The sequence below is a fragment of the Perca fluviatilis genome, chromosome 10, assembly GCF_010015445.1.
Source record: "Perca fluviatilis chromosome 10, GENO_Pfluv_1.0, whole genome shotgun sequence".
NCBI lineage: Eukaryota > Metazoa > Chordata > Actinopteri > Perciformes > Percidae > Perca > Perca fluviatilis.
This window is the reverse complement of record NC_053121.1, coordinates 24,668,743-24,694,645: the sequence shown is the minus strand read 5'-3', so window position 1 is coordinate 24,694,645 and position 25,903 is coordinate 24,668,743. Positions and strand designations below refer to the sequence as shown.

The 25,903-nt window shown below is 39.1% G+C and overlaps 1 protein-coding gene across 5 annotated transcripts in view; it reads left to right on the top strand.

Annotated features, from left to right (window-relative positions):
- The window catches only part of drp2 (dystrophin related protein 2), a 206,951-nt gene that overhangs the window by 95,268 nt on the left and 85,780 nt on the right, over positions 1–25,903 (top strand). For 4 of the 5 annotated variants that reach the window (XM_039813153.1, XM_039813149.1, XM_039813150.1 and 1 more), the window contains one exon: positions 15,072–15,243. In XM_039813153.1, the coding sequence (XP_039669087.1) occupies positions 15,197–15,243 (47 nt within the window). In that variant the 5' untranslated portion in view covers positions 15,072–15,196. Of the gene's footprint in view, positions 1–10,237; positions 10,356–15,071; positions 15,244–25,903 lie in introns of those variants that run through there. The other variant, XM_039813151.1, reaches the window with a different exon arrangement.

The window sequence follows — 25,903 nt, the reverse complement described above, 5'->3', positions numbered from 1 at the left end:
TTTTGTGAAGAATCAACAACAAGTGGGACACAATCATGAAGTGGAACGAAATTTATTGGATATTTCAAACCTTTTAAACAAATAAAAAACTGAAATATTGGGCGCGGCAAAATTATTCAGCCCCCTTTAAGTTAATACTTTGTAGCGCCACCTTTTGCTGCGATTACAGCTGTAAGTCGCTTGGGGTATGTCTCTATACAGTTTTGCACATCGAGAGACTGACATTTTTGCCCATTCCTCCTTGCAAAACAGCTCGAGCTCAGTGAGGTTGGATGGAGAGCGTTTGTGAACAGCAGTTTTCAGTTCTTTCCACAGATTCTCGATTGGATTCAGGTCTGGACTTTGACTTGGCCATTCTAACACCTGGATATGTTTATTTGTGAACCATTCCATTGTAGATTTTGCTTTATGTTTTGGATCATTGTCTTGTTGGAAGACAAATCTCCGTCCCAGTCTCAGGTCTTTTGCAGACTCCATCAGGTTTTCTTCCAGAATGGTCCTGTATTTGGCTCCATCCATCTTCCCATCAATTTTAACCATCTTCCCTGTCCCTGCTGAAGAAAAGCAGGCCCAAACCATGATGCTGCCACCACCATGTTTGACAGTGGGGATGGTGTGTTCAGGGTGATGAGCTGTGTTGCTTTTACGCCAAACATAACGTTTTGCATTGTTGCCAAAAAGTTTGATTTTGGTTTCATCTGACCACAGCACCTTCTTCCACATGTTTGGTGTGTCTCCCAGGTGGCTTTTGGCAAACTTTAAACGACACTTTTTATGGATATCTTTAAGAAATGGCTTTCTTCTTGCCACTCTTCCATAAAGGCCAGATTTGTGCAGTATACGACTGATTGTTGTCCTATGGACAGAGTCTCCCACCTCAGCTGTAGATCTCTGCAGTTCATCCAGAGTGATCATGGGCCTCTTGGCTGCATCTCTGATCAGTCTTCTCATTGTATGAGCTGAAAGTTTAGAGGGATGGCCGGGTCTTCGTAGATTTGTAGTGGTCTGATACTCCTTCCATTTCAATATTATCGCTTGCACAGTGCTCCTTGGGATGTTTAAAGCTTGGGAAATCTTTTTGTATCCAAATCCGGCTTTAAACTTCTCCGCAACAGTATCTTGGACCTGCCTGGTGTGTTCCTTGTTCTTCATGATGCTCTCTGCGCTTTACACGGACCTCTGAGACTATCACAGAGCAGGTGCATTTATACGGAGACTTGATTACACACAGCTGTATTCTATTTATCATCATTAGTCATTTAGGTCAACATTGGATCATTCAGAGATCCTCACTGAACTTCTGGAGAGAGTTTGCTGCACTGAAAGTAAAGGGGCTGAATAATTTTGCACGCCCACTTTTTCAGTTTTTTATTTGTTAAAAAAGTTTGAAATAGCCAATGAATTTCGTTCCACTTCATAATTGGGACCCGCTTGTTGTTGATTCTTCACAAAAAATTACAGTTTTATATCTTTATGTTTGAGGCCTGAAATGTGGCAAAAGGTCGAAACGTTCAAGGGGGCCGAATACTTTCGCAAGGCACTGTATTTAAAAACTACAACTCCCAATATAGACGTGGCCCAGAATCTGTTACAAAGCTTGAGCACTTGTAGTTCTTCCGGGGTGGGTGGGAGGACGTGTTCGGCTCCTGTTTCTGCTGTCTGCCGTGAGTGGGCTTCATTCCATTTCAGATTGATGCGCACGGCCGGCCGGGCCGGACACAATACATGAGACAAATACATGAAACTGTATTTTATTATTGATGCTATCTTTATTGTTTAACTCCTCAAATACACGTTAGACAAAAACATCAATATTACGAATATTATGTATTTGTATCTTTTCTACCCGCCGAGCGGTAATACGACGTCACTTCGAGTCTTCAGCTGATTTTTTTTAAACGTTATTACGATGCATAACTTACTGGAACAAAACTGAGCAACGTGTTGTTGCTGGTGACAAAACTACTGATTATATATATTTATTACATGACTTGCTTATATTCTAATGTACAATGCGGTCTGTTATTTTCTTGATAACAGACCGTTGCTAAGTATAACACACCGTTGCCATGCATAGCAGAGCGTTGCCATGCATAGCAGAGCGTTGCCATGGATGCAGTTCTGTTCCCTCTGGAGGAGAGCTATCAATCAATCCGCTAGAAGAAGATTGGCGTCGGGGTCCTGATCACCCCGTCGTTGTTGTATTCGCTATAACAACGCTCTACGTGATCCCTTACGTACATTGAAGCGATACTGGCGTTATAGACCCGCTGATCGCTGTCTGATTCTGTGAATGAATGCCCGCATTGCATCTTGGGACATCGGCTTTGAATGCGCCCAGCTCGGCTCATTTCGTAGCCTACTGTTCTGTCTTATTTACTGTAATATTTCACCGGTAATAAGACCGAAATAATATTATTAAAATAAAGAAATGCATACCATGATAACAGCTAAATACATGTTGAAAGATGTAGCGTTATAGTTTTAAAAATATCAATAAACAACAAAGCAATCCAGCTTCCCTGGCCGAAATAGACCGAAATAATAACATTAAAAGAAATACATATAAACCGTGATAAGATCTGGTGAATAAATGTTGATTAAAACAGCGATTATTGGGCTAAACATACCAATAATATCAAAGCTGTATCCAGCTTCTCTGCTGCAGCCCGACTGGCAGAAAGTTTCGTGCTGTGATTACGTAAGATGCTTCTCATTGAAATACATTAGTATAAAAAACGTGACCCCAACACGTAAATCTTCAAAATAACGTGAACTGACGTGAGACTGGGTTGTGATGCTATGGACTGGCCCGCCAGTTCCCCAGACCTGAATCCAATTGAGCACATCTGGGACATCATGTCTCGCTCCATCCACCAACACCACGTTACACCACAGACTGTCCAGGAGTTGGCGGATGCTTTAGTCCAGGTCTGGGAGGAGATCCCTCAGGAGACCATCTGCCACCTCATCAGGAGCATGCCCAGGTGTTGTAGGGAGGTCATACAGGCACGTGGAGGCCACACACACTACTGAGCCTCATTTTGACTTGTTTTAAGGACATTACATCAAAGTTGGATCAGCCTGTAGTGTGGTTTTCCACTTTCATTTTGAGTGTGACTCCAAATCCAGACCTCCATGGGTTGATACATTTGATTTCCATTGATCATTTTTGTGATTTAGTTGTCAGCACATTCAACTATGTAAAGAAAAAAATATTTAATAAGATTATTTCATTCATCCAGATCTAGGATGTGTTATTTTAGTGTTCCCTTTATTTTTTTGAGCAGTGTATTTTCAGACAGTCAGATGATGCTTCACTGATGATGCTTCACTGCTGCTCTGGAAACACTTCACTCACCATGCAGTTAAATGAAAAGCATAACCATTACTCACCTGATGCTAGAATCAACATAATGGGTGTCCTATAGGTGTTCAAATAACATTTCCCCACTTCCATCTCCAGCAGTAATGATGTTAATGTCAGCGGAGCTCTAATTTCACCGCCGAGCTCTCGCTTCAAAGCCATCTTTTTTTGGGGACAAAAAAAAAAATGGCACCATGTAAATATAAATAAGTGTGTGGATGCCATGTTTGCTCCTGGGGGAAATTGCTTTATCATTGAAAAGATAAAGTAGGAAGGGGAAATGTGCAGTTAGAGGGCAAAACACTGCAAGCATGACAATGTGCAGTCGTGAAAGTCTTTGCTTTCTCGTGCTGTTCTGTTGGGTGCTTCCAATCACAAATCACTGTGCCACATCTGCAGACAAAAGGATTCAAGCTTGGGAAGAGTGCGGCAATGTTTCATGGGGGAATAGTAACAGTTTGACAGCTGCATGAGCCCAGCAGGGGTGTGGAGGGTATAGCTGATGTAGTTTTTCTTACAGGTAGTGTGTGTCTCTCTCTGTGCATGACTACTATTTAATAGACAATATCGAAGAGTTCCTATTTGAATAAGTGTATGTGCTGTGTCATTGGAGCTCCTCCAGTCCCTCCAGCAGTGTGTGACGGTTGCAGCTGTGAGGGGAAGCTCAGTTCACTTATCTTGCATCAGCAGCAGAGAAGGGACTAAGCTGCTGTGTGTGTGTGTGTGTGTGTGTGTGTGTGTGTGTGTGTGTGTGTGTGTGTGTGTGTGTGTTTGTGTGTGTGTTTTTCCCTTTCCCTTCTAACTGGTGGCTGTTGAGGGGCTGTGGGACGGCGGGACAAACCAGCAGGGAGGCAGTAGTCCAACCTCCACTAACCCCCATCAGGCACAATGCCAAGAGCCAAGACACATATCAACATGCATCCACACACGCTCACTCACAGAAATGTACGAGTACACTTGCACTGACTCTATTTATCAGAAGTCCTCCTGGACCTCCTGGATATTCTGAGTCATTGTTGGCTTGGGATTTATTTGTTGTTAAATCAGTGCTCGGCACATTCAGTGAAGCCCAGCCGCTAAGTTCTGGGCGTCCATATCAGCACTCGCCAGTTCTTTTGGACAGTATATAGTGGCTTTATCACTTATGTTAAGTGTTTGTAAATGTGGGTGTAAAAGCATTACAAATCGTTGTTGGCTTAAGTCCACTGACAGAAGGATGTGTTGTGTGCAATTACACTTGGTTCCATTTCAGTACAATCCTCCATCTGTCACAGCTATATATATATATATATATATATATATATATATATATATATATATATATATATATATATTCTTTGATAGCTGTGACAGATGGAGTAATTTATATATATATTTTTTTTATATTTTTTAAACTTTTTTATTTCCTTTTATAAAGTGCAGTCATACAGTATGTCACAAAAAAACTTTTTAATGATACAGTAAGGTGCCACGGGTAAGTCTACAGAACGGATAACAGTCCATAGATATCTTTCATCCTAACCATAATACAACCATATAGCAATATCACCTTTAAACCTACTACATTTGGTAAATAATAAAGTAATTTTCACATTGCAGATGACCATTGCATTAAAATAATAATAATAATAATAATAATAATAATAAAAAGAATATATAATATTAAGAAACAAAAAGAAAATGAAAACATTTCCATATAGGAAAAAATAAATAAATAAGAATAAAGAATAAATTCTGCATATCATTCATATCAGATGAAAATTTAGGGCAATGGATGACCATTTATTTAGGAATACATCTGCTTTCAGTTGTAATAATGCTGTTGTATGCTCCATGTTGTAAACGTCTTGGATTCTTTCCCTCCATTGTGTAACTGTTGGAGGGTGTGGCTTCAGCCAAGAGGCTGTGATTACCTTATTCACTATTAAAAGGGATTCTCAGCAAATATGTTTGGATGTTCTCTTCAAGATCAGCTGGCAGTACCCCTAGCACAAAGTGTGATGGTTCAAGAGGTAGATCTATACAGAGACATTATTTTATTTCTTTTTGTACATTTTGCCTGTATTCTGATACCTTTGGGCAGTCCCAAAATATGTGTGTGGTCTCCCACCAAGCCATAACCCTTCCAGTAATAATCTGGGGTGTACATTTCTAGTTCCCATTTTTCTTTAATATCAAAGTTATTTTCTTTAAACTCTTCGTGCAATATCTTATAAATATGTGATATGAACTTTGTCTTCACTATTCCTTCAGTTATTGATATAAAGAAGTGCTCTATTTATGTTGGTAAGGAACAGAGCTTTTCCCATTCTTTCTATTTGAGCTGTTCAAATTATTTATGGATTGCTCCGTCAAACAGCTGGTCCAAAACCACTAACCCCCTTTCCTTCCATTTCAGGAATCCCTTGTCCAGCCTAGCTGTGGAGAATTCACAGTTGTTTGCTATCATTATAACTCTGGAAATGGTCATGGGAAGTTGTAGTTTTTTCCTCACAATTGACCATATTGTTTACTCCATATATTAGCAATCTTCTTTTTCCCCCATTTATCTTGGTTTAGGAATGGAATTTAATCTAATGGCAAATTTGGGCATTCACTCTGCTCCATTCCAACACTTATAGTGTTAGTGTCTTGGGATATCCAACCGACCATTGATCTGAGTTAGGCTGCCCAGTACTATTTTTTCAGGCTAGTCAAGTCCAGGCCTCCATTATCTTTTGGGCAGAGTAGACTTTTAAATTTAAGTCTGGGTCGCTTGCTTTGCCAAATAAATTTGGTTAGCCATTTATCCAATGTAGTAAAGGTGGAAGCAGGAACATAGATAGGTAGTGATTGAAAAAGAAAGAGCAACCTTGGTTAAAATGATCATTCTTATGGTTTCAATTCTGTTCAATTCTATCAGTACAGGGACAGAAAGGATTGGATCCCTTATATAGGTTAGGATATCATCTGCATAAAGAGATATATTGTGCTCCTTATTTCCAATGTCTTTTATGCCTTTTATTTACTCATTCTGTCATATATATGCTGCCAGAGGTTCAATATTTATAGCAAAAAGTAGGGGCTAAGACAGTCCCCTTGCCTCACCCCCAATTTACAAATTTTGAGTGGAGTCCCATTACAGATAGTGTTTTGTACAGAAAGTCAAAATTTACAGAGTCAAACGCTTTCTGTGCGTCAGAGCTTATTAACATTGATGTTTGCTTGTTTCTTTTAGTGCAAGTAATGATGTTTAAGGTTCTTCTAATATTGTTAGCACCCTGCCTGTTAGGAATGAATCCTGTTTGGTCTGGCTTAATCAGAGTAGTAATATATCTTTGAACTCTGTGTGCTAAAATACTTCATCTCGTAATGTCTCTGTCTGGCAAATCTTAAAGCCCTTTCCGCTTTATATAACAAGAGTCTGTCCAAGGCTTTTCTTGCCTCCTTAAGTTCTGTAGCAGTGTTACTTGTTCTTGTGGTTTTGTGTTGTGTCTCTAAAAGCTTTATTTTATTTACCAAATGTAATTCCTTAAGTTGCTGTCTCTTCATTTTTGACGATATCTGTATGATTTTTCCTCTTATAACTGCTTTTGCTCCCTCCCACAGAATTGAAGAGTTAACTTTGCCATTATCATTGAACTCAAAATATTCTTTTAGAGTTTTACTTAAGTCTTCTACTGTTTCTGACTTGTTCAGCCGTAATACCTTTAGCCTCCAATATCTGAAGAAAGAGTGCATACCTAGATCTACTTTCAGCACAATCGGTGCATGATCACTCAGGGTTATAGGTTCAATGAAAAAATCTATTACTTTATACATGTATTGTTGTGGGAGACAGAACAAGTCAATCCTTGAATAGCTATTGTGTACATTTGAGAAGAAACTGAAATCCCTCCCCCTTGGGTTTTTAGTTCTCCATGGGTCTGTAAGACCCAGTTCAGACATAAAGTTATTTAAGGTTTTTGTTTTGGGGCCCTGAGATCCCTTCTCAGTGGGTATCCTATCCATTTTCCCAGCTTGCACTGCATTGAAGTGTCCTCCTATTATTAATACTCCTGAATTGCCTGCTGTGATGATAACGATTTCTCTAAAGAACATTGGTTCATACTCGTTTGGGGCATAGACATTCAATATGGATACCTCAGTTCCTCCAACAGTCCCAATCACCATGACATACCGACCTGATTTATCCTGTATCACCTTCTCTGCACTAAAGGCCAAATTTCTGTTAATTAAAATAGCCGCTCCTCTTTTCTTCCCATTTGAGACACTATATACTAAATTAACCCATTCCCTTCTTAATTTTATGTGCTCGCTCTCTGGTAAATGGGTTTCTTGTAATAATGCGATTGAGCATTGCAATTTTTTTAGCTGATAGAGTATTTTCTTCCTCTTGATAGGATGGTTTAATCCATGGACATTATAACTCAACGTTCAGTTTATCCATATGGATAACAATATCCCATAATGTTGTCACCTTATGCGACTGCTTAATTGTAAGAATTACATATAACACCCACCATTGTGGAGAACAAGAACTCACAAATAGAACAAGAAAAAAACTAACTTCCAAAAGCCCGACTGTTCTAACAAGCATAATGTCAGTCTCAACAAGGACGGAGAGTTGTGACTGGTCTCTCCGGGGATGTGCATACAGTGCTGTTGCAACTATAGCCTACGCTGATAAGTCGCCTATCATATGGCCTATTGCCAACGCAGAGGGAAGAGGAAAGAGAAAAAAGAGAGAGAGGAAAAAAAACCTTAACTGAGGAGAACTCATCCTTTCTTATTGATGAGCTTTAAATGGTAAAACTAGCCAAACACAGTGTTACAAAGTAAATCGTATCACGTTCCCCCTTTTTTATTTTATTATTATTATTATTATTATTTTTTCTTTTTCTTTTATAAATCGCTACTCACAGTTCAGTAATGTTTCGTTTGATAATTGATGACCACCATGGAGAATGCTCTTCAGATCTGCATTGGTCATTGAATTTGCTCTGTTTGACGTTGGAGCCTCAGTCCAGTTATTCTGCAAAAGTCTTGAAGGAATGAGTTTCCTCATTCCTTATCCTTTTAAACTATGACTTCCAAAGAGGTTAAGTAAATTAATGAAATGTGACATGTTTTACAGCTGTAGTCATGAACTTTGGTGAACTTCCTGTCTACCCCTGTAAAATTATATGTCAGGGGTTCCCAACTTACCCCCTTAAGGGTTCCAAGGATAAATTGGAGGGGGTCACAAAATGATTTAATGAAAAAGAAAGAAAAGTATATTTCTGTTGCACAAATAGTACGGTTACATTTTTTTTCAGATTTTATCTCTACCTTTTTTCCATTGGATATTTTCACTTTGATAATCCTCCAAAGATCCTTCAAATTAAACAATCTTAAAACGGAACAAAACACTCTTGAATTCCTCACAACTCAAACTGTTAACAATTGTCGCAAGCAAACATTGCTTTGGTTTAAGTAATCACAAGCCATAAAGGACCAATGATCTCGATGGATAATCTTCAGTGTCCCCAGAGTCTAGTCTGAACACTTCTCAAGATAAACTTGATTTGGAAATACTGCGTCCATATCGGGCAATGTAATGCTAGATTACAAACTTTCATGAAAAATGTAACAATTTCATCAAGTCTCTCTTTCATGCCACTGTCCTGTCATACTGGGCTTTTTGTCAATGTTGCAAATTCATTGAAAATTAAGCATTTTATGAAACAATGTGTACAGTACACTGCCATTTGTCTCTCTTCTAAAAGAGCATTTCTAGAGATTTTCTTGTTAAATAAAGGGTCAATAAATAAAACAATCTTGTTACATACAAAGTCATCAAGACTACAAGTCTAGAGCCATGCCAGCAGCTCTATGAGATTGTACTTAAGCATAGTGCTTCGAGCTAAATGCTAACGTCAGCATGCTAAGATGCTCATAATGGCAATGCCATGCCACCATGCTGATGTTTAGCAGGTGTAATGTTTATGTTTTAGCATGTTTGAGTGCTGACATTTGCTAATTTGCACAAAATACAGCTGAGGCTGTATAGTAGACAAATTAAAATGTTGGCCTGATGGTGGCCCTCGAAGAAAAGTTAGAGGATTACCAAAGTATTTGCAATTCATCCAGAGGGGGAAGTCCCAACAGTCAACTTTGTGGTGGTGCTAGAGGAAAAGGCAGGGGATCACCAAAGTCTGTGGGATTCATCCAGAGGGGGACTTGAATGTTTGTACAAACTGTCATGTCAATTCATGCAATAGTTCTTTCAATTTCAATCTGGATCGAAGTGGTGAACCAACCGACTGACAGTCAGATTTTGCTATCCATTCATGCTGCTAGCGTGGCTAAAAATCCAAACAAAGAAAACTAACATTAAAAACTTTAGAACCTTCATCAAACTATGTTTTAAATCTGTTATCTGTCATTCCTTTACATATTTCCTTGCTGTACTGTCACTGTGCTGCTGTAGGTTTGACCCTAGTGCTCCTTATTATTACCTGGGTATACTGTTGGAACATACTGTAGCAATGCAAGCCTCTGCTGTAGGAACTTAATAATTACTTTCATTTGTTTTTTTCACTGAATCAGAACCATTAGTACAATTTTTTTGTGCACTGGTCAGAGTGTGCGTGGGTCGAAGGACATCAGGCAGATGGCCTTTTCTTCCCCTCGGTCTTGAGGAGTGGGGGGCATGTAGGTGTGAGCAGGAATGTACAAGGACAGAGAAGTCTTTTACCAAGACAGAAGTTTCTGCTTATTAGGTCACTCATCTCTCCACATGCCTGTCTCTGTCCTCCCCTCCAAACCCCCTCCTACCCTATCTCCATCACTCTCCCGTTTGTTTCTTATATCACTCTCTGCATGCCCAACCTATCTCTGGATTCTCCACCAGGCCAATCAACAGACATGGTTAATGATGTCAACATTCAGTTACCAGTAGTGAAAAGTTTAACAACATGAGTCGGAGACTGGAATCGTAACTGCGCAGCAAGTATATAACATTAAGGTAGGCACTGCATATTGTGAGAGAGCTGTATTTATCTGCAGAGCTCCAGTAATGAGAGTAAGTCCTAGCCATCATATTGCTTCTCAGTGATATCTTAGCTACAGTCTTGATTCCTTCAGATTAATATCAACGTGTAGACATGGTGTGGCGGGACAGTGGCTTTGATCTTCTGATGCTTTATCTGCACTTTGAACGGTCTTTTCTCTTTTGCGCTGAAATCCAGCTATCGCTATCTTTTATCATTTTCAACTCCTTTGATTTAAAATTCATATATTGTTTGAAAAATGTCCTTCCAGGTTGCCTTGGCTCGATTGTCAAAAAGAAAAGAGAAGAGGCAGATATTCAGTCTGCGCTGTTCACATAATTGGGCTTTTTTTTTCAACTATGATTTCTGTAGGAAACAGTCATGAGTACATGGTGGTGAGAGCCGTAGCCATAGCAGCAAGATGAATATTGTGTGTGTCACTTTGTGGCCTGTCAGTGAAATCTCTGCTGGTTTTTCAGCATCTTTGGAAAACATGCAGTACATACGCTTGACTGAGCAACGCCACATCTGATCAAGGTCGTAAATAATGCATTTTTAAAGCTTGACTCATGTTTTTGAAGTTTAAAGTGGGAGACAGACCTGCCTTAAGTGTTGCACTGTGGCCTCATACATGCCTGCATGATGCAGATAGAAATAATAGAGACATTTGCATGACATGATTTTTGTGGACATCCTTCCCCTATTGTGATGGGGTAGATATCTGAGAAAAAGTGGGAGAGGAGAGATTTGAGGTCACCGACAGCGCTGTCTGTCACTCAGTTCCCTCTTCACTCCAGACACAAACTTCTCTCAGAGCCATCTTTCACCCGCAGGGTATCCTCTTGGTGTTTGCAGTCATGTGATTGATGGTTGTCATTGCTCAACTCCATTTCACTCATTTCATATCTTGAAGCGGCAGCTTTCCAAAGCAAACAAACAATCATGCTGCCATTCTGCTCTTAAACATCATTGTGTCATGTGGAGCCTCAGTTGCCTCGTTTCCATGTTTTATTCACAAACACAGCCGTGTCAGATTTGTATGAAGAATATAAAGGCATTTCAGTTATTGTTTGAGCTCAAGTGAGGTCCTGGAAGAGCTAACAGTATGCAGGTTATATGTGACCTCTGATTACCAGCGAAGGGAAAGAGACAGAGCAGGAGAGAGAGATGTGCTGATTCATACAAGACTACACTAGCTGTCTGAGGAAGAAAAGGGAGGGTAGAGAGATAACGGGAGACAGGAGTGGGAATGAGATGATAATGATTCATGTAAAACTTGAAGAAAAAGAAAACATCCGGGTGAGGTTCTCTGTAGAACAAACTTATAGAGAGAAGAATGAATGTGTAGAGAAGAGAAGGAGGAGGAAGAAGATCTTAAAAAAAAAAAAAAAAAAAAATCAAATCAATGTTGCAACCTGAATAGAAAGGAACAAATTTAAACATGTATAAGTAAAGTTTTAAATTACCTACTGGTGATATAAAAACAACAACAAAAATAAGGTACAACACATTTTTCTACATGCCACATTAACTTTATACCTGAGTGAGAGTAATTGTGTGTGTGTGTGTGTGTGTGTGTGTGTGTGTGTGTGTGTGTGTGTGTGTGTGTGTGTGTGTGTGTGTGTGTGTCTTGCCGTAGATGGATGGCTGACTGCTACTGTAAAGCATAGAGGTTAAGCCCTCCAGCAGGGAAGAGTCGGATTGACCAGTTTAAAAAAAAAGAAAGAAAAAGATGTGATAAGAGGGAAGCTCCTGGTTATAGTGTGGGGGTGTGGGTGTGTGGGTGCGTTATAAGGCTAAAGGTGTTAGCTGAGAGGCCCAGCTGCTGCTGAGGTTAAGGTTGTAAAATGAACGAAAAAGACAGGAAGCCTCTGACAGCCCAGTGACCGAACACAAGATTTATCATGACCTTTGAACCGAGAAAAGCTTCTTCTGCCACTAACTAAAGTGTGTGTGTATGTGTAAGTGTGTGTGTGAAAGTGCTTGTGTGTTTTGTGTACATGGGCTGCCTCCTTGATATTTCTTTCACCCGCAGCTCCATCAAGGGGATTGCACCTCTTCAAGTCTAGCCTCACATGCCCCTTCACTTTAAAAGTCTGTGAAAAAGAGGCTTTTTGTCTGTGTTTGTTACCTTTAGTTTAATGGAATGGAATAATGGGGAGAAACTGCTGGTGTCTCATGATTCAGGTTTTCTATCTTACACACAGAACACAGTTATTCAATTTGACTCTGATTTGTTGACTAGACTTCTTGTGTGTGTGGCACTTCACATTTTTAAAACACTTGCATTCTTTAACAAGGTGGGCAAGAGGTAGGCCAGTCAAGGTATCTGTTGTCTGATTTATTGTTCAGCCGATTTTGACCTATTAATTATTAGAAATACGTTCTGCCCTACACATAGTAAAACCAAAAAAGTTCAGGCACACACCAGGATACTAGGATTTACACTATTTTATTAAAAGGTCCCATGGCATGAAAATGTTTTGACATTAATGTGTTCCCCCAGCTTGCCTATGGTCTCCCAGTGGCTAGAAATGGTGATAGGTGTAAACCGAGCTCTGGGTATCCTACATCTTCTTGTCTTGCATTAAACAGATTATTTATGTTAACGATTAATGTGTCCCTTTCATGGATCAAGTCTCGGGTTAAACCTGCATTAATAGTTTATTAAGCCTCTTGGGAACATCATAAACAAGCTGTGCCTGATAATTTCACCTTTCAGGTTGATATTGCATACTTTTTGTTTCTGGTCACCTCATGAATGTAGGTCTGTGGTTCAGTCACTCTGAGTGACCCTGCTGCTATATTGATTTTAGCAGCTTTAAAGGAAGAGTTTGACATTTTTGAACTGGTTTCAAGGCAGCCAGCAGGGGACTGTAAAGGCGCTGACACACTAACCCGATAATCGGCCGTTGGACAGTCTGGCGAGGTTGGTGACTTGAGTCTGTTCCGTGTGTTCCGTGCCATCATCCGTCTGAGGCGCTGTCGGCCTTCATTTTGGCCGACCTGACGTGTTCAGTCGGAGACAGGGCAGTCGGGACTCACCCGGAATTGGCGAGCGGAATGAGGTGACTAGAGTCTCTCAAAATCTGACGAAAATCTTTTAAACTGACCTTTGTTGAGCTGAAATTAAGACAGATTCAGCAACTGCATGGCCTATTTCTCGCTTAAAATGTTTTCAGAAACATGTTTCAGTAAACTATTTTAGTACAATATGAGATTGTATTCTGAACAAGCTGCAATGACAGTCTGGCTTTGAATTTCCGGAGAAAACGAACCCACATGACACGTTGACCACATGACCAATCAGCTGCCGGTTTTTGATTTTTTGGGCAACAATACAGATTAGTGCCACCTGCTGTTATGGAGACGTATTACATCTTGTCTCTTCGGTGTGTTCTGAGGCACTTTTTGGTCCAACTCGGGGAGACTGATCAGTCCGACTGGCTTTTCTGCCGACGGTTGGCTGTCAGGTTGGTGTGTAACCGCTTTAAGGGATTGAGCTTGCAGGCATGAGGAGTCACAGATGGATTTTCAAAATGATGGTTTTGTTTACCCCAAAATGCAACAAACTATTTAGAAAATATTCAACAAAGATCTGGGCCCTTAAAGAAGGTCAACTTAACAGAATTAAACTATACTGTAGCTATATTAAATTCATGTAAAATGAACAGAACTGAACAGACTAAACTGACCTTGCAGAGCAGGATACCCAGAGCTCGGTTTACACCTATCACCATTTCTAGCCACTGGGGGACCATAGGCAAGCTGGGGGAACACATATTAATGTTAAAAAACCTCATAAAGTGAAATTTTCATGCCATGGGACCTTTTAATAAAATAGTGTAAATCCTAGTATCCTGGTGTGCGCCTGAACTTTTTTGGTTTACTTTTGTTTACCCTGCACCAGCTGGCACCCAGGAGAGAAGCACTGTTGTGCACGGGGTATCTTTAGTTTTTTAGAAATTGGAACAACTCAAGGCAAACGTATCTAAAGACAAACTAAAGTGTGACTGTACAGAAGGTAACTAAATAATTTCAAGGTGCTACCACGGGAAAATGGAAAATGTTATGTCAATAAGGAGGTTTGAATTCCAGTGGATTTTTCTTCTTTTCGAAAAACAGATTTCTTGTGCAAACACAGAATACTTGTCAGTTTTGGAATTGTTTGGCATAAATGTGCTCAAATGTAAAACTGGGTAAAAGCCATTAAGTACATTGTTTATAGAAGAATGAGACAATCCCAATGAAAATTCTGAGTGGGTGTTCCGACCAAAAGCAGCCCTGCGTTAAAACAATGCAAGGAGCTGGGTTGGTAGTCACGAGTTCATGAGATCCATGAGTTTGAAAGTAACCAGTAGAAATACTCTGTTCATGTCGCAAAGTCATCTACCAGGAATGTGCTCTTGCATGTATTTGATTGGCCGACGCAGTGCCTTGACAGATGATTGTGGCAAAAGTTGAACCAGATCAATTTCTTTTCTGAAAGATCCTTTTTCTGCCGTATCTTTTACAATGTGTTCTTTGATACTCACTTTGGGGTTCGCCAAAGTCAGGAATGTTCAAATCCTACCCTGATTGGCTTTATAAATCAGAACAAATCATTAATTATTAGCTGGCTCAATCCAAAAAGTGAAAATCAGTTGATGATAATATTCACCCGTGTGTCCCCTGCTGTTTCTTGTCCTTAGCTGCGGGGCGGCCCTCGTGGCCGGGATGCCACTGTGTACCGTGCCAGTCCACAGTGGACATTGAGGGACAGGAGGAGGGGACCGAGTGCAGGAGACTGAGAGGAGGCCCGCACCAAACAGGAGAAATGAACCTCTGCTGGAATGAGATCAAACGCAAGTCCCACAACATCCGGTAAGAGGACTGCCATAGTGGTGTTTACTGTAACTGTCTGTAGGGATGGATGTTTTCAGAGCCAATATGCTTTTTTATCTGACAGAACGAAGTGGCTGCTTTTGGAAACTTCAGTGGAGATTGTCCGTTCTGTTTCAACATTAGCTGCAAACCGCTGATAGTTTATCTAGCTACAAGTTGGCTGACTCAAAATAAAAGTTACAGATAATTTTCCGGAGAAGCCGTCCAATCAGTTTTAGCTTTACACAGTTTTACATTTACCTGACAGAGAACGTTGCAGATTCAGATTTTACTCACAAAATATCACAATTAAAATGTGGAGAAATTACAGACATTTACCTCATGGACTCAGGGCGGTATGCCATGTGCCACCCATTTGGCCCATTATAAGAGCCAATCAGCAAAAATCTGTGTTAATCAACCACCAGAACCAGACCAAGTACAGAGACGGACTCACTGGACTCACAAAGATGGAGTCAACCGAGTGTATGTTGCTTGAGAGGAGGGGGCGGGGGGGACTTAAGTATGGATTTGATTAGCGGTGGTATTTTGCCGACGGTAATGTTATTAGTGATATAAGTCAGCAGCACACTTAAACAATCGGACCCAGGGTGAGTCTGCGTGAGACGGAGGAAGAGAGCTGTCTTTGCCCGGTCATCTCCGAGATGACGTTATCTTCTGCCATCAGCTTAGAAGCTCACAGGATCTTAATACAATATAGTGTCTGGCTTTTGTTTGATATCTAGTGTTGGCAAAAATGCCTTTTTATTGAGTTTCCTCTTAGCAAAATGCTCTGAGTGAATTTAAGGTGGGCTTTTACTGTGAAGGGTAGTCATGGAAGAGCCAGCATGATGGCAGCGCTATTTTTTTGTCAACCTTTTTTCCTCAACCTTTATTATGTGGTCGTTTTTTTTTTTCACAGTTCATTAACTGATTCTTTGGAATTTGGATAAAACAGGTTTTAATTTTGAAAATAAAAAGTTAGTTAAATTACAAAATCTGAAGGTATATCATTATAGACCAAAGTGTTGGCTGTTCAGCAATGTACTGGTGCAACCTCCTCATTTTGTATTTCTTTCATAAAATAGACGTTTTTCCAGTTATTACTTTGTTTTTGTCAACACCGTCAAACACAATAAAAAGCATATTATGTTTTATTTATTTGGTCTAATATGTATTTAGTGTTTTTAAATCATTATCTGGTATTCATAGTACACATACATGCTGTTAAATGTTGAATATTCACTTTTGTTCATTTTTTTATACTGTTTAATGTGTACCCCTTTCAAAGATCTAACATCATACAACATTTACTTTAAGCCTAAATAGAAAAAAGTAATGTTTTTTTTATTTAACAAACATATACAGTACAGGCCAAAAGTTTGGACACACTTTCTCATTCAATGCGTTTCCTTTTTATTTTCATGACTATTTACATTGTAGATTCTCACTGAAGGCATCAAAACTATGAATGAACACATATGGAATTATGTACTTAACGAAAAAGTGTGAATTAACTGAAAACATATCTTATATTTTAGATTCTTCAAAGTAGCCACCCTTTGCTTTTTTATTAATAAGGGAAGAATTCCACTAATTAACCCTGACAAGGCACACCTGTGAAGTGAAAACCATTTCAGGTGACTACCTCATGAAGCTCATTGAGAGAACACCAAGGGTTTGCAGAGTTATCAAAAAAAGCAAAGGGTGGCTACTTTGAAGAATCTAAAATATAAGACATGTTTTCAGTCCATATGTGTTCATTCATAGTTGTGATGCCTTCAGTGAATGTAAATAGTCATGAAAATAAAGAAACACATTGAATGAGAAGGTGTGTCCAAACTTTTGGCCTGTACTGTATTTGTATTAATAATAAAATAATATGTATTAATTAAAAGAGACTTTTACTTGAATAACTCAACAGCACTGAAGAAACATATTGTAAGCATATTCATTTAAAACAAATAAAACTCCCTCTTAACAACTTAATTTAACTATTGGGTCCAAAAAAATAACAATCCTGAGCATGCATATCATGTGAAAGAGTAGGTTTTTGTCACCACTGTCAGACATCACCACCGTCAGGTTTTCTGTGACGTACAGTCTGACGGTGGTGACAAAAACCTCCAAATAGTCCTTAATGGAGGCTAGAATATAATTGTTGATCACAAAAATATGGGCTCACGGCTGTGGTTCGGCAGCAGCCTCAAGGCTGAACCACAGCCGTGAGGATATCCACGAAAACCTGACGGTGGTGACCTCTGACGGTGGTGACAAAAACCTACTCTTTCACATGATATGCATGAGTTGTTCACATTAGCCAGCTTGTTTCCCCTCTATTGCTAGCTACTTCAGACCTCTTCATTTATGTCATAATCTAATCTAATATTTTTTATACAAAAGAGATGGTGCTGACATGTTATGGTTGCGACAGTAGCAGTGCCCAAAAATATGAACAAGTTTAAGAGAAAATAGCAAACTTAAGGGAGCTTGAGTGATCTTGAAGCATGCAGTAGAGCTGAAGGTTTGAAAATGAGGTCCTCAGGAATGTAGATGACCTTGTAGTTGCCTGATTTTATTGCTTTTTATAAATATCTGACGTGGTGACGAATATGTGGGACACATTTTAAGTAACCACAAAATAATAGTAAATATTGTTAAAAACTCACTATTTGTAGTTTTTAAAACATATTACACTGTACTATTTCATGTGGTAAAGATAATATTCAATTCAATTATTACTTTATGTTTTTTTAATCAAGTTGAAATGATTATCTCCTATCCGAGGACAACTGATTTTGGGCCAGCAAATAATCATTCAATTAATACAAATTTAAAATAAAACTATAAAAGAACCTTACATATGTGCAAAGGACCCCCTGATTATAACCTTGATTCTTTTTATTCATGAAAATGTTATACATTTCCAACAGAATTGGCACTTTTCTTAGTGGGACATGTTTTTGCCAAAGTTTCAAGAATCAGTGTAATATCAATGTCCAACGCTGTCCAAACTGATCCAAATTCCAAACGGCAAGTTCATTGGGTTCTCAGGAAACCAAGTTTGAAGTAGATTGGATAAACGGTTCATGAGATATTTGAAAGACACACACACACATACACACACACACACACACACACACACACACACACACACACACACACACACAACTTCAAGTCACACAGGGAAATAGAGCCTATTGATGTCTTTTTATATATATATATATATATATATATATATATATATATATATATATATATATATATATATATATTTATGTATACTGTCCTTTCTTTTGTTTGTTTTCCATTTTTGTTTTCCATTTTCCTCTGACGATTCACAATTTGCCATTCACAGTCAGTTTTCAGGCAATTACAAAAATTTTGGCTAATAGTGTGCTGTCATACAATAATGCATATTTCAGTACTCCTTCAAGTCAGCTTATTAACTGTTGATATAATATGGTTTAATACTGCCATTGAACAAATTATACTCGAGAGGTTTGCTAGTGCAAAACAATTAGAGGGCGTTCATGTTCTTTCATGCTTAATTGGAAAATATCCAGGCTTTCTGCATCATTTCTGTTTCTTCAATTCAACTGGCATCCTGTTTAGACAATTGGCCCCTTAATTGCTTACTTGACCCTGATGTATCTAGGAAGAGGGAGGGGGAGGCTAAGGAAGGATAGTTGTGAAATTGGTTAAGACAGTTTCCCCTGCAGTCCTGTGTAATGAGATCACTATGGATGGCCTGCAGTGGCTGTTTATACAAGAACTGCACTCTGACTTCATCAGGCTGAGAGAGAAAGAGGGGAATAAAGAAAGGAGTTGATGGAGAGAGAGAGAGAGAGAGAGAGCGAGAGAGAGAGAGAGAGAGAGAGAGAGAGAGAGAGAGAGAGAAAAGACAGCTGGTATTAAATCATCACAGAGGAGAGATGGGATGCAGAGAAATGGGAGGAGCAGAGGGAAATAAGAATATAAGAATGAATGAATTAGAAAGAGCTTTACTGAAAAGCTGTCTAACCTTGAGTCCAGAGGAAACGTCTGACTGCGTATACTGCCAGCAGCTGGACAAGTGCAGCTTACTGGCTTTGTAATGGCCTGTCTGGCATTGATTGACAGGTGGCTGAGGATCTGTTCCGAGTCATGGCTACTTTCTTCTATCCTCTAAACTGTCGTATATTATACCCTATAGTATACTCTACCTTGACTGGATTTAAATTAAACCTTCTCTGTGGTACGTCGGTACTCATTTCCCAACAATAGTCTACAGCCATGCAAGAAGCACAAAGCTGCTTTCAACTTCATGCTCACAGTGACAATGCTAACATGCTGATGTTTAGCAGGTATAATGTGTACCATGTTCGCCATCTTAATTTAGTGCATGAGCGTGCTGATATTGCTAATTGGCACTAAAGAAAAACTACAACCTACTGTAGGCTGATGGGTATGTCTTTAGTTTTGCAGGTATTTGACCTGATAGTGTCGCTAGTTGAAAAGTCAGAGGGTGACCAAAGTGTTGACAATTTATTCTGAGGCAAATATGTATAGAGGATTCATCGTCTGGGAACTGTAAATGTTTGTATCTAGTGATAGGCAATATGACTATATATACCGTCAAAACAATATAAAAATGTCTATCGTATATATTTCTCTATATCGTTTCTATCGTGATATCGAGAAACCAGCGGCCTGACTGCGCTACGGCAATATTTACGCTTTACATTCTGATCCTTGCACGTTATGTTTACGTATATTTTTTCACTAAAGTTCTTAATAAAATAAGAAAATACTCTGTACTCTTCATTTTTCAAGTAATTAATTTACACAGGAGTATACAAAAATCTGCTTTACCATGTGGTTATTTAGACTACAAGAGAATTCATCCTCTATGGGACATGAATATCTGTACACAATTTCATGTAAATCTATCCAATAGTTCTTAAGATATTTCAGTCTTGACCAAAACACATTGCGGTCCCTAGAGTCACTCTGCTTGCACGACTGAAGAATAATCACTTCTCCAAAATTTGACGCTGATTTAAAAGCACCCACTTCTGAAAACACCCAGAGAATTTAACATATTTAGATAAGCAGTAAATAGCGCACCAAATGCATTCTCTAAATGTTTACAGATGGCAGTGGCACAAATAATTTATCAGTGTGACACAGTGTCGCTCAGCTAATTGGACTCAGCGCTGATAACAGAAGGTTAGGGACTTGATCACTTTGTTGGCATATTGTATGGAAAGTAGGCAAAATCATTACACAGTGAGCCACTCTACCCACATGCACCAGCTGCGTAGCATGTGTTATTGACTACAAAACAGTGCTTTGATGCCATTGGCAAAAAATGTAGACATGCTGTTCTTATTGCTGTGTGCTTTGTGTTATATCAAGTTGTGATTTAATGTTTTACGCAGGATTAAGATAATAGCACCAAACAAGTGGACCGCAACATTGTATTGCGCTGTCTATCATAATAACAGCGGAATGACTATGAATATATATATAAAAGAGCCATTTATTAACACAAACGTGTTGCTGAGGCCATTCAGCCATCTGTACGTATTGTGTAAAATATTACAGTATGAGAGTGGGTGGTTTCATTGAATTTAACCTAGTAGTTTACTCGTATGTTAGTGTTAGTGATGTGATCAAACTGTATTTCCACTGAGACCATCTGTACTTTGCATACTATGGTAGTCAAACACACAACAGCTTGACACTGAATCATTAGAACTCTCCCCCAGTGTAGTAGCACAGAGTGTGTAGTCAGTTAAAGGTACAACTTCTTCAAATAGATTTCACATGTAATTTATCTGATTACAGTGTCAACCCCATGGGTAACAATATCAGGCATTGTTGAGATTCGGGTCGTGCCACATTGTTAGGTGCCCACTGTTTTGCGCTGTGTGAATGCCCACTGAGGTTGCCGTGGGTGTCTCGGTGGCATGTTATGAATTTATTTGCCGCATGGTTTAGATATCTGCAGAGAGCCAACCACCCACGCTCAGCGTCTGATGGCAAGGGGAGACCCCTGAGTCTGTTTTTTTTCATTACAAGAATGTTCCTATCTCTATTCACAAGTAAAGATATCAAAGCTCCTCATTAAAGTTGTTTTTTAATTCTCATTCTCAGAATTCAGTTGCTACCAATAATTCTATTGTTCAAGGTCAGGGGTGAAAACCTAGTGTTGCTAAAGGGGGTAGCGATAGGATGGCAGGTGTGTGTGGGACTCCATCAGTCATTCAGTCAGTTGCTTGAATGATCTTTGCTTTCACTGCTGCCTGAGAGTCATTTTGGTATTCTGTGGTTTATTTCAGGGTTAAGAAAAAGGCTGCATTTTCCCAGGATGCCATGTACATGTATATTTGCTCAGTTTCACAGTATTACTCTATACGGTAATTCTGATGGATGTGGTTTGAGCTGCTGGGTCAAATCTTTCAAATGTGACCTACATTTCAGGTTTTTTATTTTACCTAATGTTCCATTTGTAACTGTGACATTTTTTGACGTCTTATTCAATTACTTAAGCCTTGTTATAATTAATTCAGGCATCAGACAAAGCTACTGTAAATCTCTTTTCCTTGAGAAACTCCCATTTACATGTCATGTGTATCACAGTGGGAAAAGGAAACTAGGGAATGAACATATTGAAAGTAGTAATGACAGCATCAAGACCTGTGGGACAGACCCCAACAAAAAGTGATGCACTTTAATGATAAAACCAACCAAAGGGGAATTAGGAGCCCCATGAATAATTTGATGAATTACACTTTGTATGTGTGCTTGAAATTAAACAAGAGTGAAGCTGTGAGGGGAACTGTGCCTTTATACCCATCATCTACTGCAGAACAAATCAGAAATGGTCTTGCACAGATTAGAGACAATGTTGGACTTTTTTGGGCTACAGTGTCTGTTTGACTAGCAGGATGTATGGAAGTTCTGTGCACTCACTGTACCCAGGCATGCTGAATGGTTTAGATGGAGTAAGTCAAATCCCCAAAAGAGTGAAAACATGGTGCTGTTGGAGCTGCAAAGAACAATGAGGGCTCGAGGACTGGAGACATGCTTTTTACATTAACTCTGTTTACTTGAAAACCTGCAAACCAAAACTGCCATGGAGGTCAAAAGGGAACAAGTCAGTTTGAAAGCCCTAGTCAATTCGTTTTTTTTAATCATAGAAAGTCTACTTGCTATTTGTGTTTAATTATCATAATTGGCTTTTTGTTAATTGGCTTTTTTACTGCTGTGTTTACAATCATTACTGACCTTTTAACAGCATCTTACAACAGTAGATGCAGATGCAACAGCAGAACTATAGATTTTGTTGTTGACTGGTGTCAATCAAGGTATTAAAATCCTGATTTTTAGGATTAAAAATGTTGTCTTCAAAGTGCCAATACACCTGCACATGCCCCTATACACAGACAGTTATCTATGATTTATACATAGAAACAACAATTGCCCTTCTCTGATCTTGTGTTCTGGTCCTGCTGCCATGTTAATCATCAATTTTGGAAACACAGTTTACGAAGGAAACAATTTAAATTAAACTTCCACCTATGAATGAGCAAAACGTTATGGACATGTTGGGCCCAAAGTTTCATTTACTCTTACTCTGATCTCCTGTTGCTGAAAATGTTATGATTTTGCTTGTTCAAATGATTGTGATGACTGTAGGCAATATGGCACACTACTTCATAGGATAATGAGTTCACATTCATTTGTATATGTAATTCTGATGTCATAGACTAATTAGCGACACTTTGGCATGTATCTGCCACATTTTGAGGGTTAGTGTATCAATTCCAAACAAAGGGCAACAGAAGACACAGAGTGTATATGAATTGGTTGCTGGAAATTTGACTCGTATTAATTCACCCTTTGGTCAGCAGCTGATTTGAAATCAATCTTTCTTCGGCTTCCTCTCCTGTACTAGTGTAGTGCCTGATTGCTTTCCCTCCTTTATTGCTGCTTGCAGCTTTCTCAGAACCGCTTATCTAAACAACTTCACACTCTGCACTGCGCTTCCTTGCGTGCTGAGCAATACAACTGCCATGACATAGTTGCGTCCCCGAGCAATGCTAGAGTATACGCGTCATTTGCATCAACAGCTAACTATTTGGGACTAGGCTATTTCTGGGAACAAAAGTGTTCATTCTAAAAGTTACATCGCTGGTGCTTGAAATGTTTGAGTTTACTGCAATGTAACATCTTTGGTCTCTCACATCGTCGCTACGTTAATTAACTGACTAATCAGAATTCATTAAGAAGGAAACGTGTCATAAAGTAAAACCTTAAAGTCAGGCAAACAGGCAAAACATATAGGCTAATAATTACTGAGTAACACTCTTACACAAGGACTGACATATTGTGTTCAATAATAGAGAAAGAAAAGAATAAATGAAAAGGGGAAAAGAGTTCCTCCTTAACTCGGTCACTGAAAGAAATAATAACTGAATATGTTGACGTCATCCCTTGTTGAATGGGAGATTTATTGTCATTTATAATTATAATAATTTTAAGATTAACATCAGCTGCAATGGATCATTTTTGGTGTAGAAACGGGGGGGAGAGAGAGAGGCTGGATTTGAATTTAGAATATTTTCAATGCTTTACCTTGCTGTCAGACAACCCTTCCTTTCCACAGGGGTTTCCCGTCTCTCTCTTCTGGCCTGTTCAGTCTTCCTCTGCAAAAGTTCTTCTGTATACTCTGGCTCATAAAAGTATCCTCTTGTCTCTATAGTGAACGCCATATGTCATCACTGTCATAAGCACTCATTTATATTTTCTTGTATGTGTTGTCTCTTCTATAAACTGCTGAATGTCTGACCTAAACCGCTGATCTGCAGCATAATACATTGTGTGGCACAGTCGCACTTATGTGTAGGAATATATTGAGAAAATGTAATTCCAAAGATAGGGCTAAACAGGGTACAAACAAGGTAAACACATCTTTTTTGGATACTTGCTGTGGGTATCTTTTTTTGGGGAAAAGTACTTTTAGATATTTATTCTGGCAATGTAACTACCCATTGGACACAACTGAAGACAGGGAGTTCTTGTTGTCTGCACACCTCATTCAGTGTGATGTTTTTATTTCCAAATCTGGTACCACGAGGGAAGCAGTGAATTGGCACAATAATTCTACACACACAACATAAATAGTGATAAACATGCTGATCTATATCCCCATGAACACAAACACATTCCTTCACGCATGCAATGAAAAGGAATAATGATTCAGATGGAAAACATCAACACTTACACACAAGACATTCACAAACATGCACACAATAAACCCGAGCAACACTCTGTCTCCACACACACACACACACACACACACACACTGGTTTTAAGAGAGTGGTCTCTCGTGCTTCCTTTTCTCTTTTGTTGTTTTTACATGTCTCACCTTCACGAAACACATCTTACACAGCCTCTGCTATCTGCTGGGCTAACATTTATGTTACATTATGGGCCTTTTGTGTGTTGGTGAACACACATGCTTCACTGCACATCTATGTGTCTGCATTTGCATTTGACAGAACAAAAAAAGGACAAGATGTATTCACGTCTTTACATGCCAGTGTCTGTAAATTGTTTTGTAAGTACAAGTGTGATGTGGAAGATTCACCTAGGACATTTTGGAATGTGAGTTAATTAGTTAATGCAATGGAGAAAACTGTATTTTTCCCATTAAGGTGTGAAGGTATTTGCAGACCAGTACAAGGGTAAGGATTTTACATCCCATGATTTGGGGCTATTGATGTTTACATGTTATTTTTCATGTTATGCATTTATCTAATTTCTGTTAAATCTCATTTTCTAACCTTGTGTTTTCTTTTGGAACTACAAGCATGCAAAATATCCATGTATAGCTGTAACGAATTTGTTACACAAGTGTACTCCCTGTGGGCATCAGCTGCTGTAAATCTTCAAACGTCTACAGTATTTCCAGTTGTGTGGACCCAGTGGCTGGTCTGCTCCTGTCACTCAGCAAATATGTTTCCCATAAATCTTAGTAAGGTGGCGGTTGGAAGTGATGCTTTAGGCAAGACGTCAGTAAAACTAAAAAGATAAAAAGGGAAGCAGAAAGAGAGAGAAACCCAGGAAAGGCTGGCAAACATTAACATGCTGCTTGCAGTTTACAGCTATCATGCCACATAATTCATTGATATTGAAGTTAGAATTTTTCTTTTACTTACTGCAGCAGCCTTACAATGTGGGCTACATTCATTTTGTACAAACAACATCTTCAGTCCAGGTGAGGGATGGCAGCTGTCCCAGTTGACACTGATCAGATTTCTGTTGACTTTACATTACACAGGGATACGTTTGGTGTGCTGTACTGTGACCAACTGTGATTAGAGCCTGTGATTTGGGCACGTGTGCCTCCATACATCACAAACACCACAGTAAAAAGTTCAATGAGGACATGTTTAGAGTTTGTGGTTTGCCCAAAGCTAACAACATGTTGAATGAATTAAGAAATAATGTTAGTTCATTGACAAAGAGGTCCGACCAGTCCACTTCTGGCTGCATCTTCTCTTCCATGATCTTTGCTTAAATGTGATTAGAGTGAGTTGAGTTGGTCCAAGCTCCTTGTAAAGATGCCCTCTGGCTGTCTCTCGCTGTTATTTTTTTAATTTCCCTA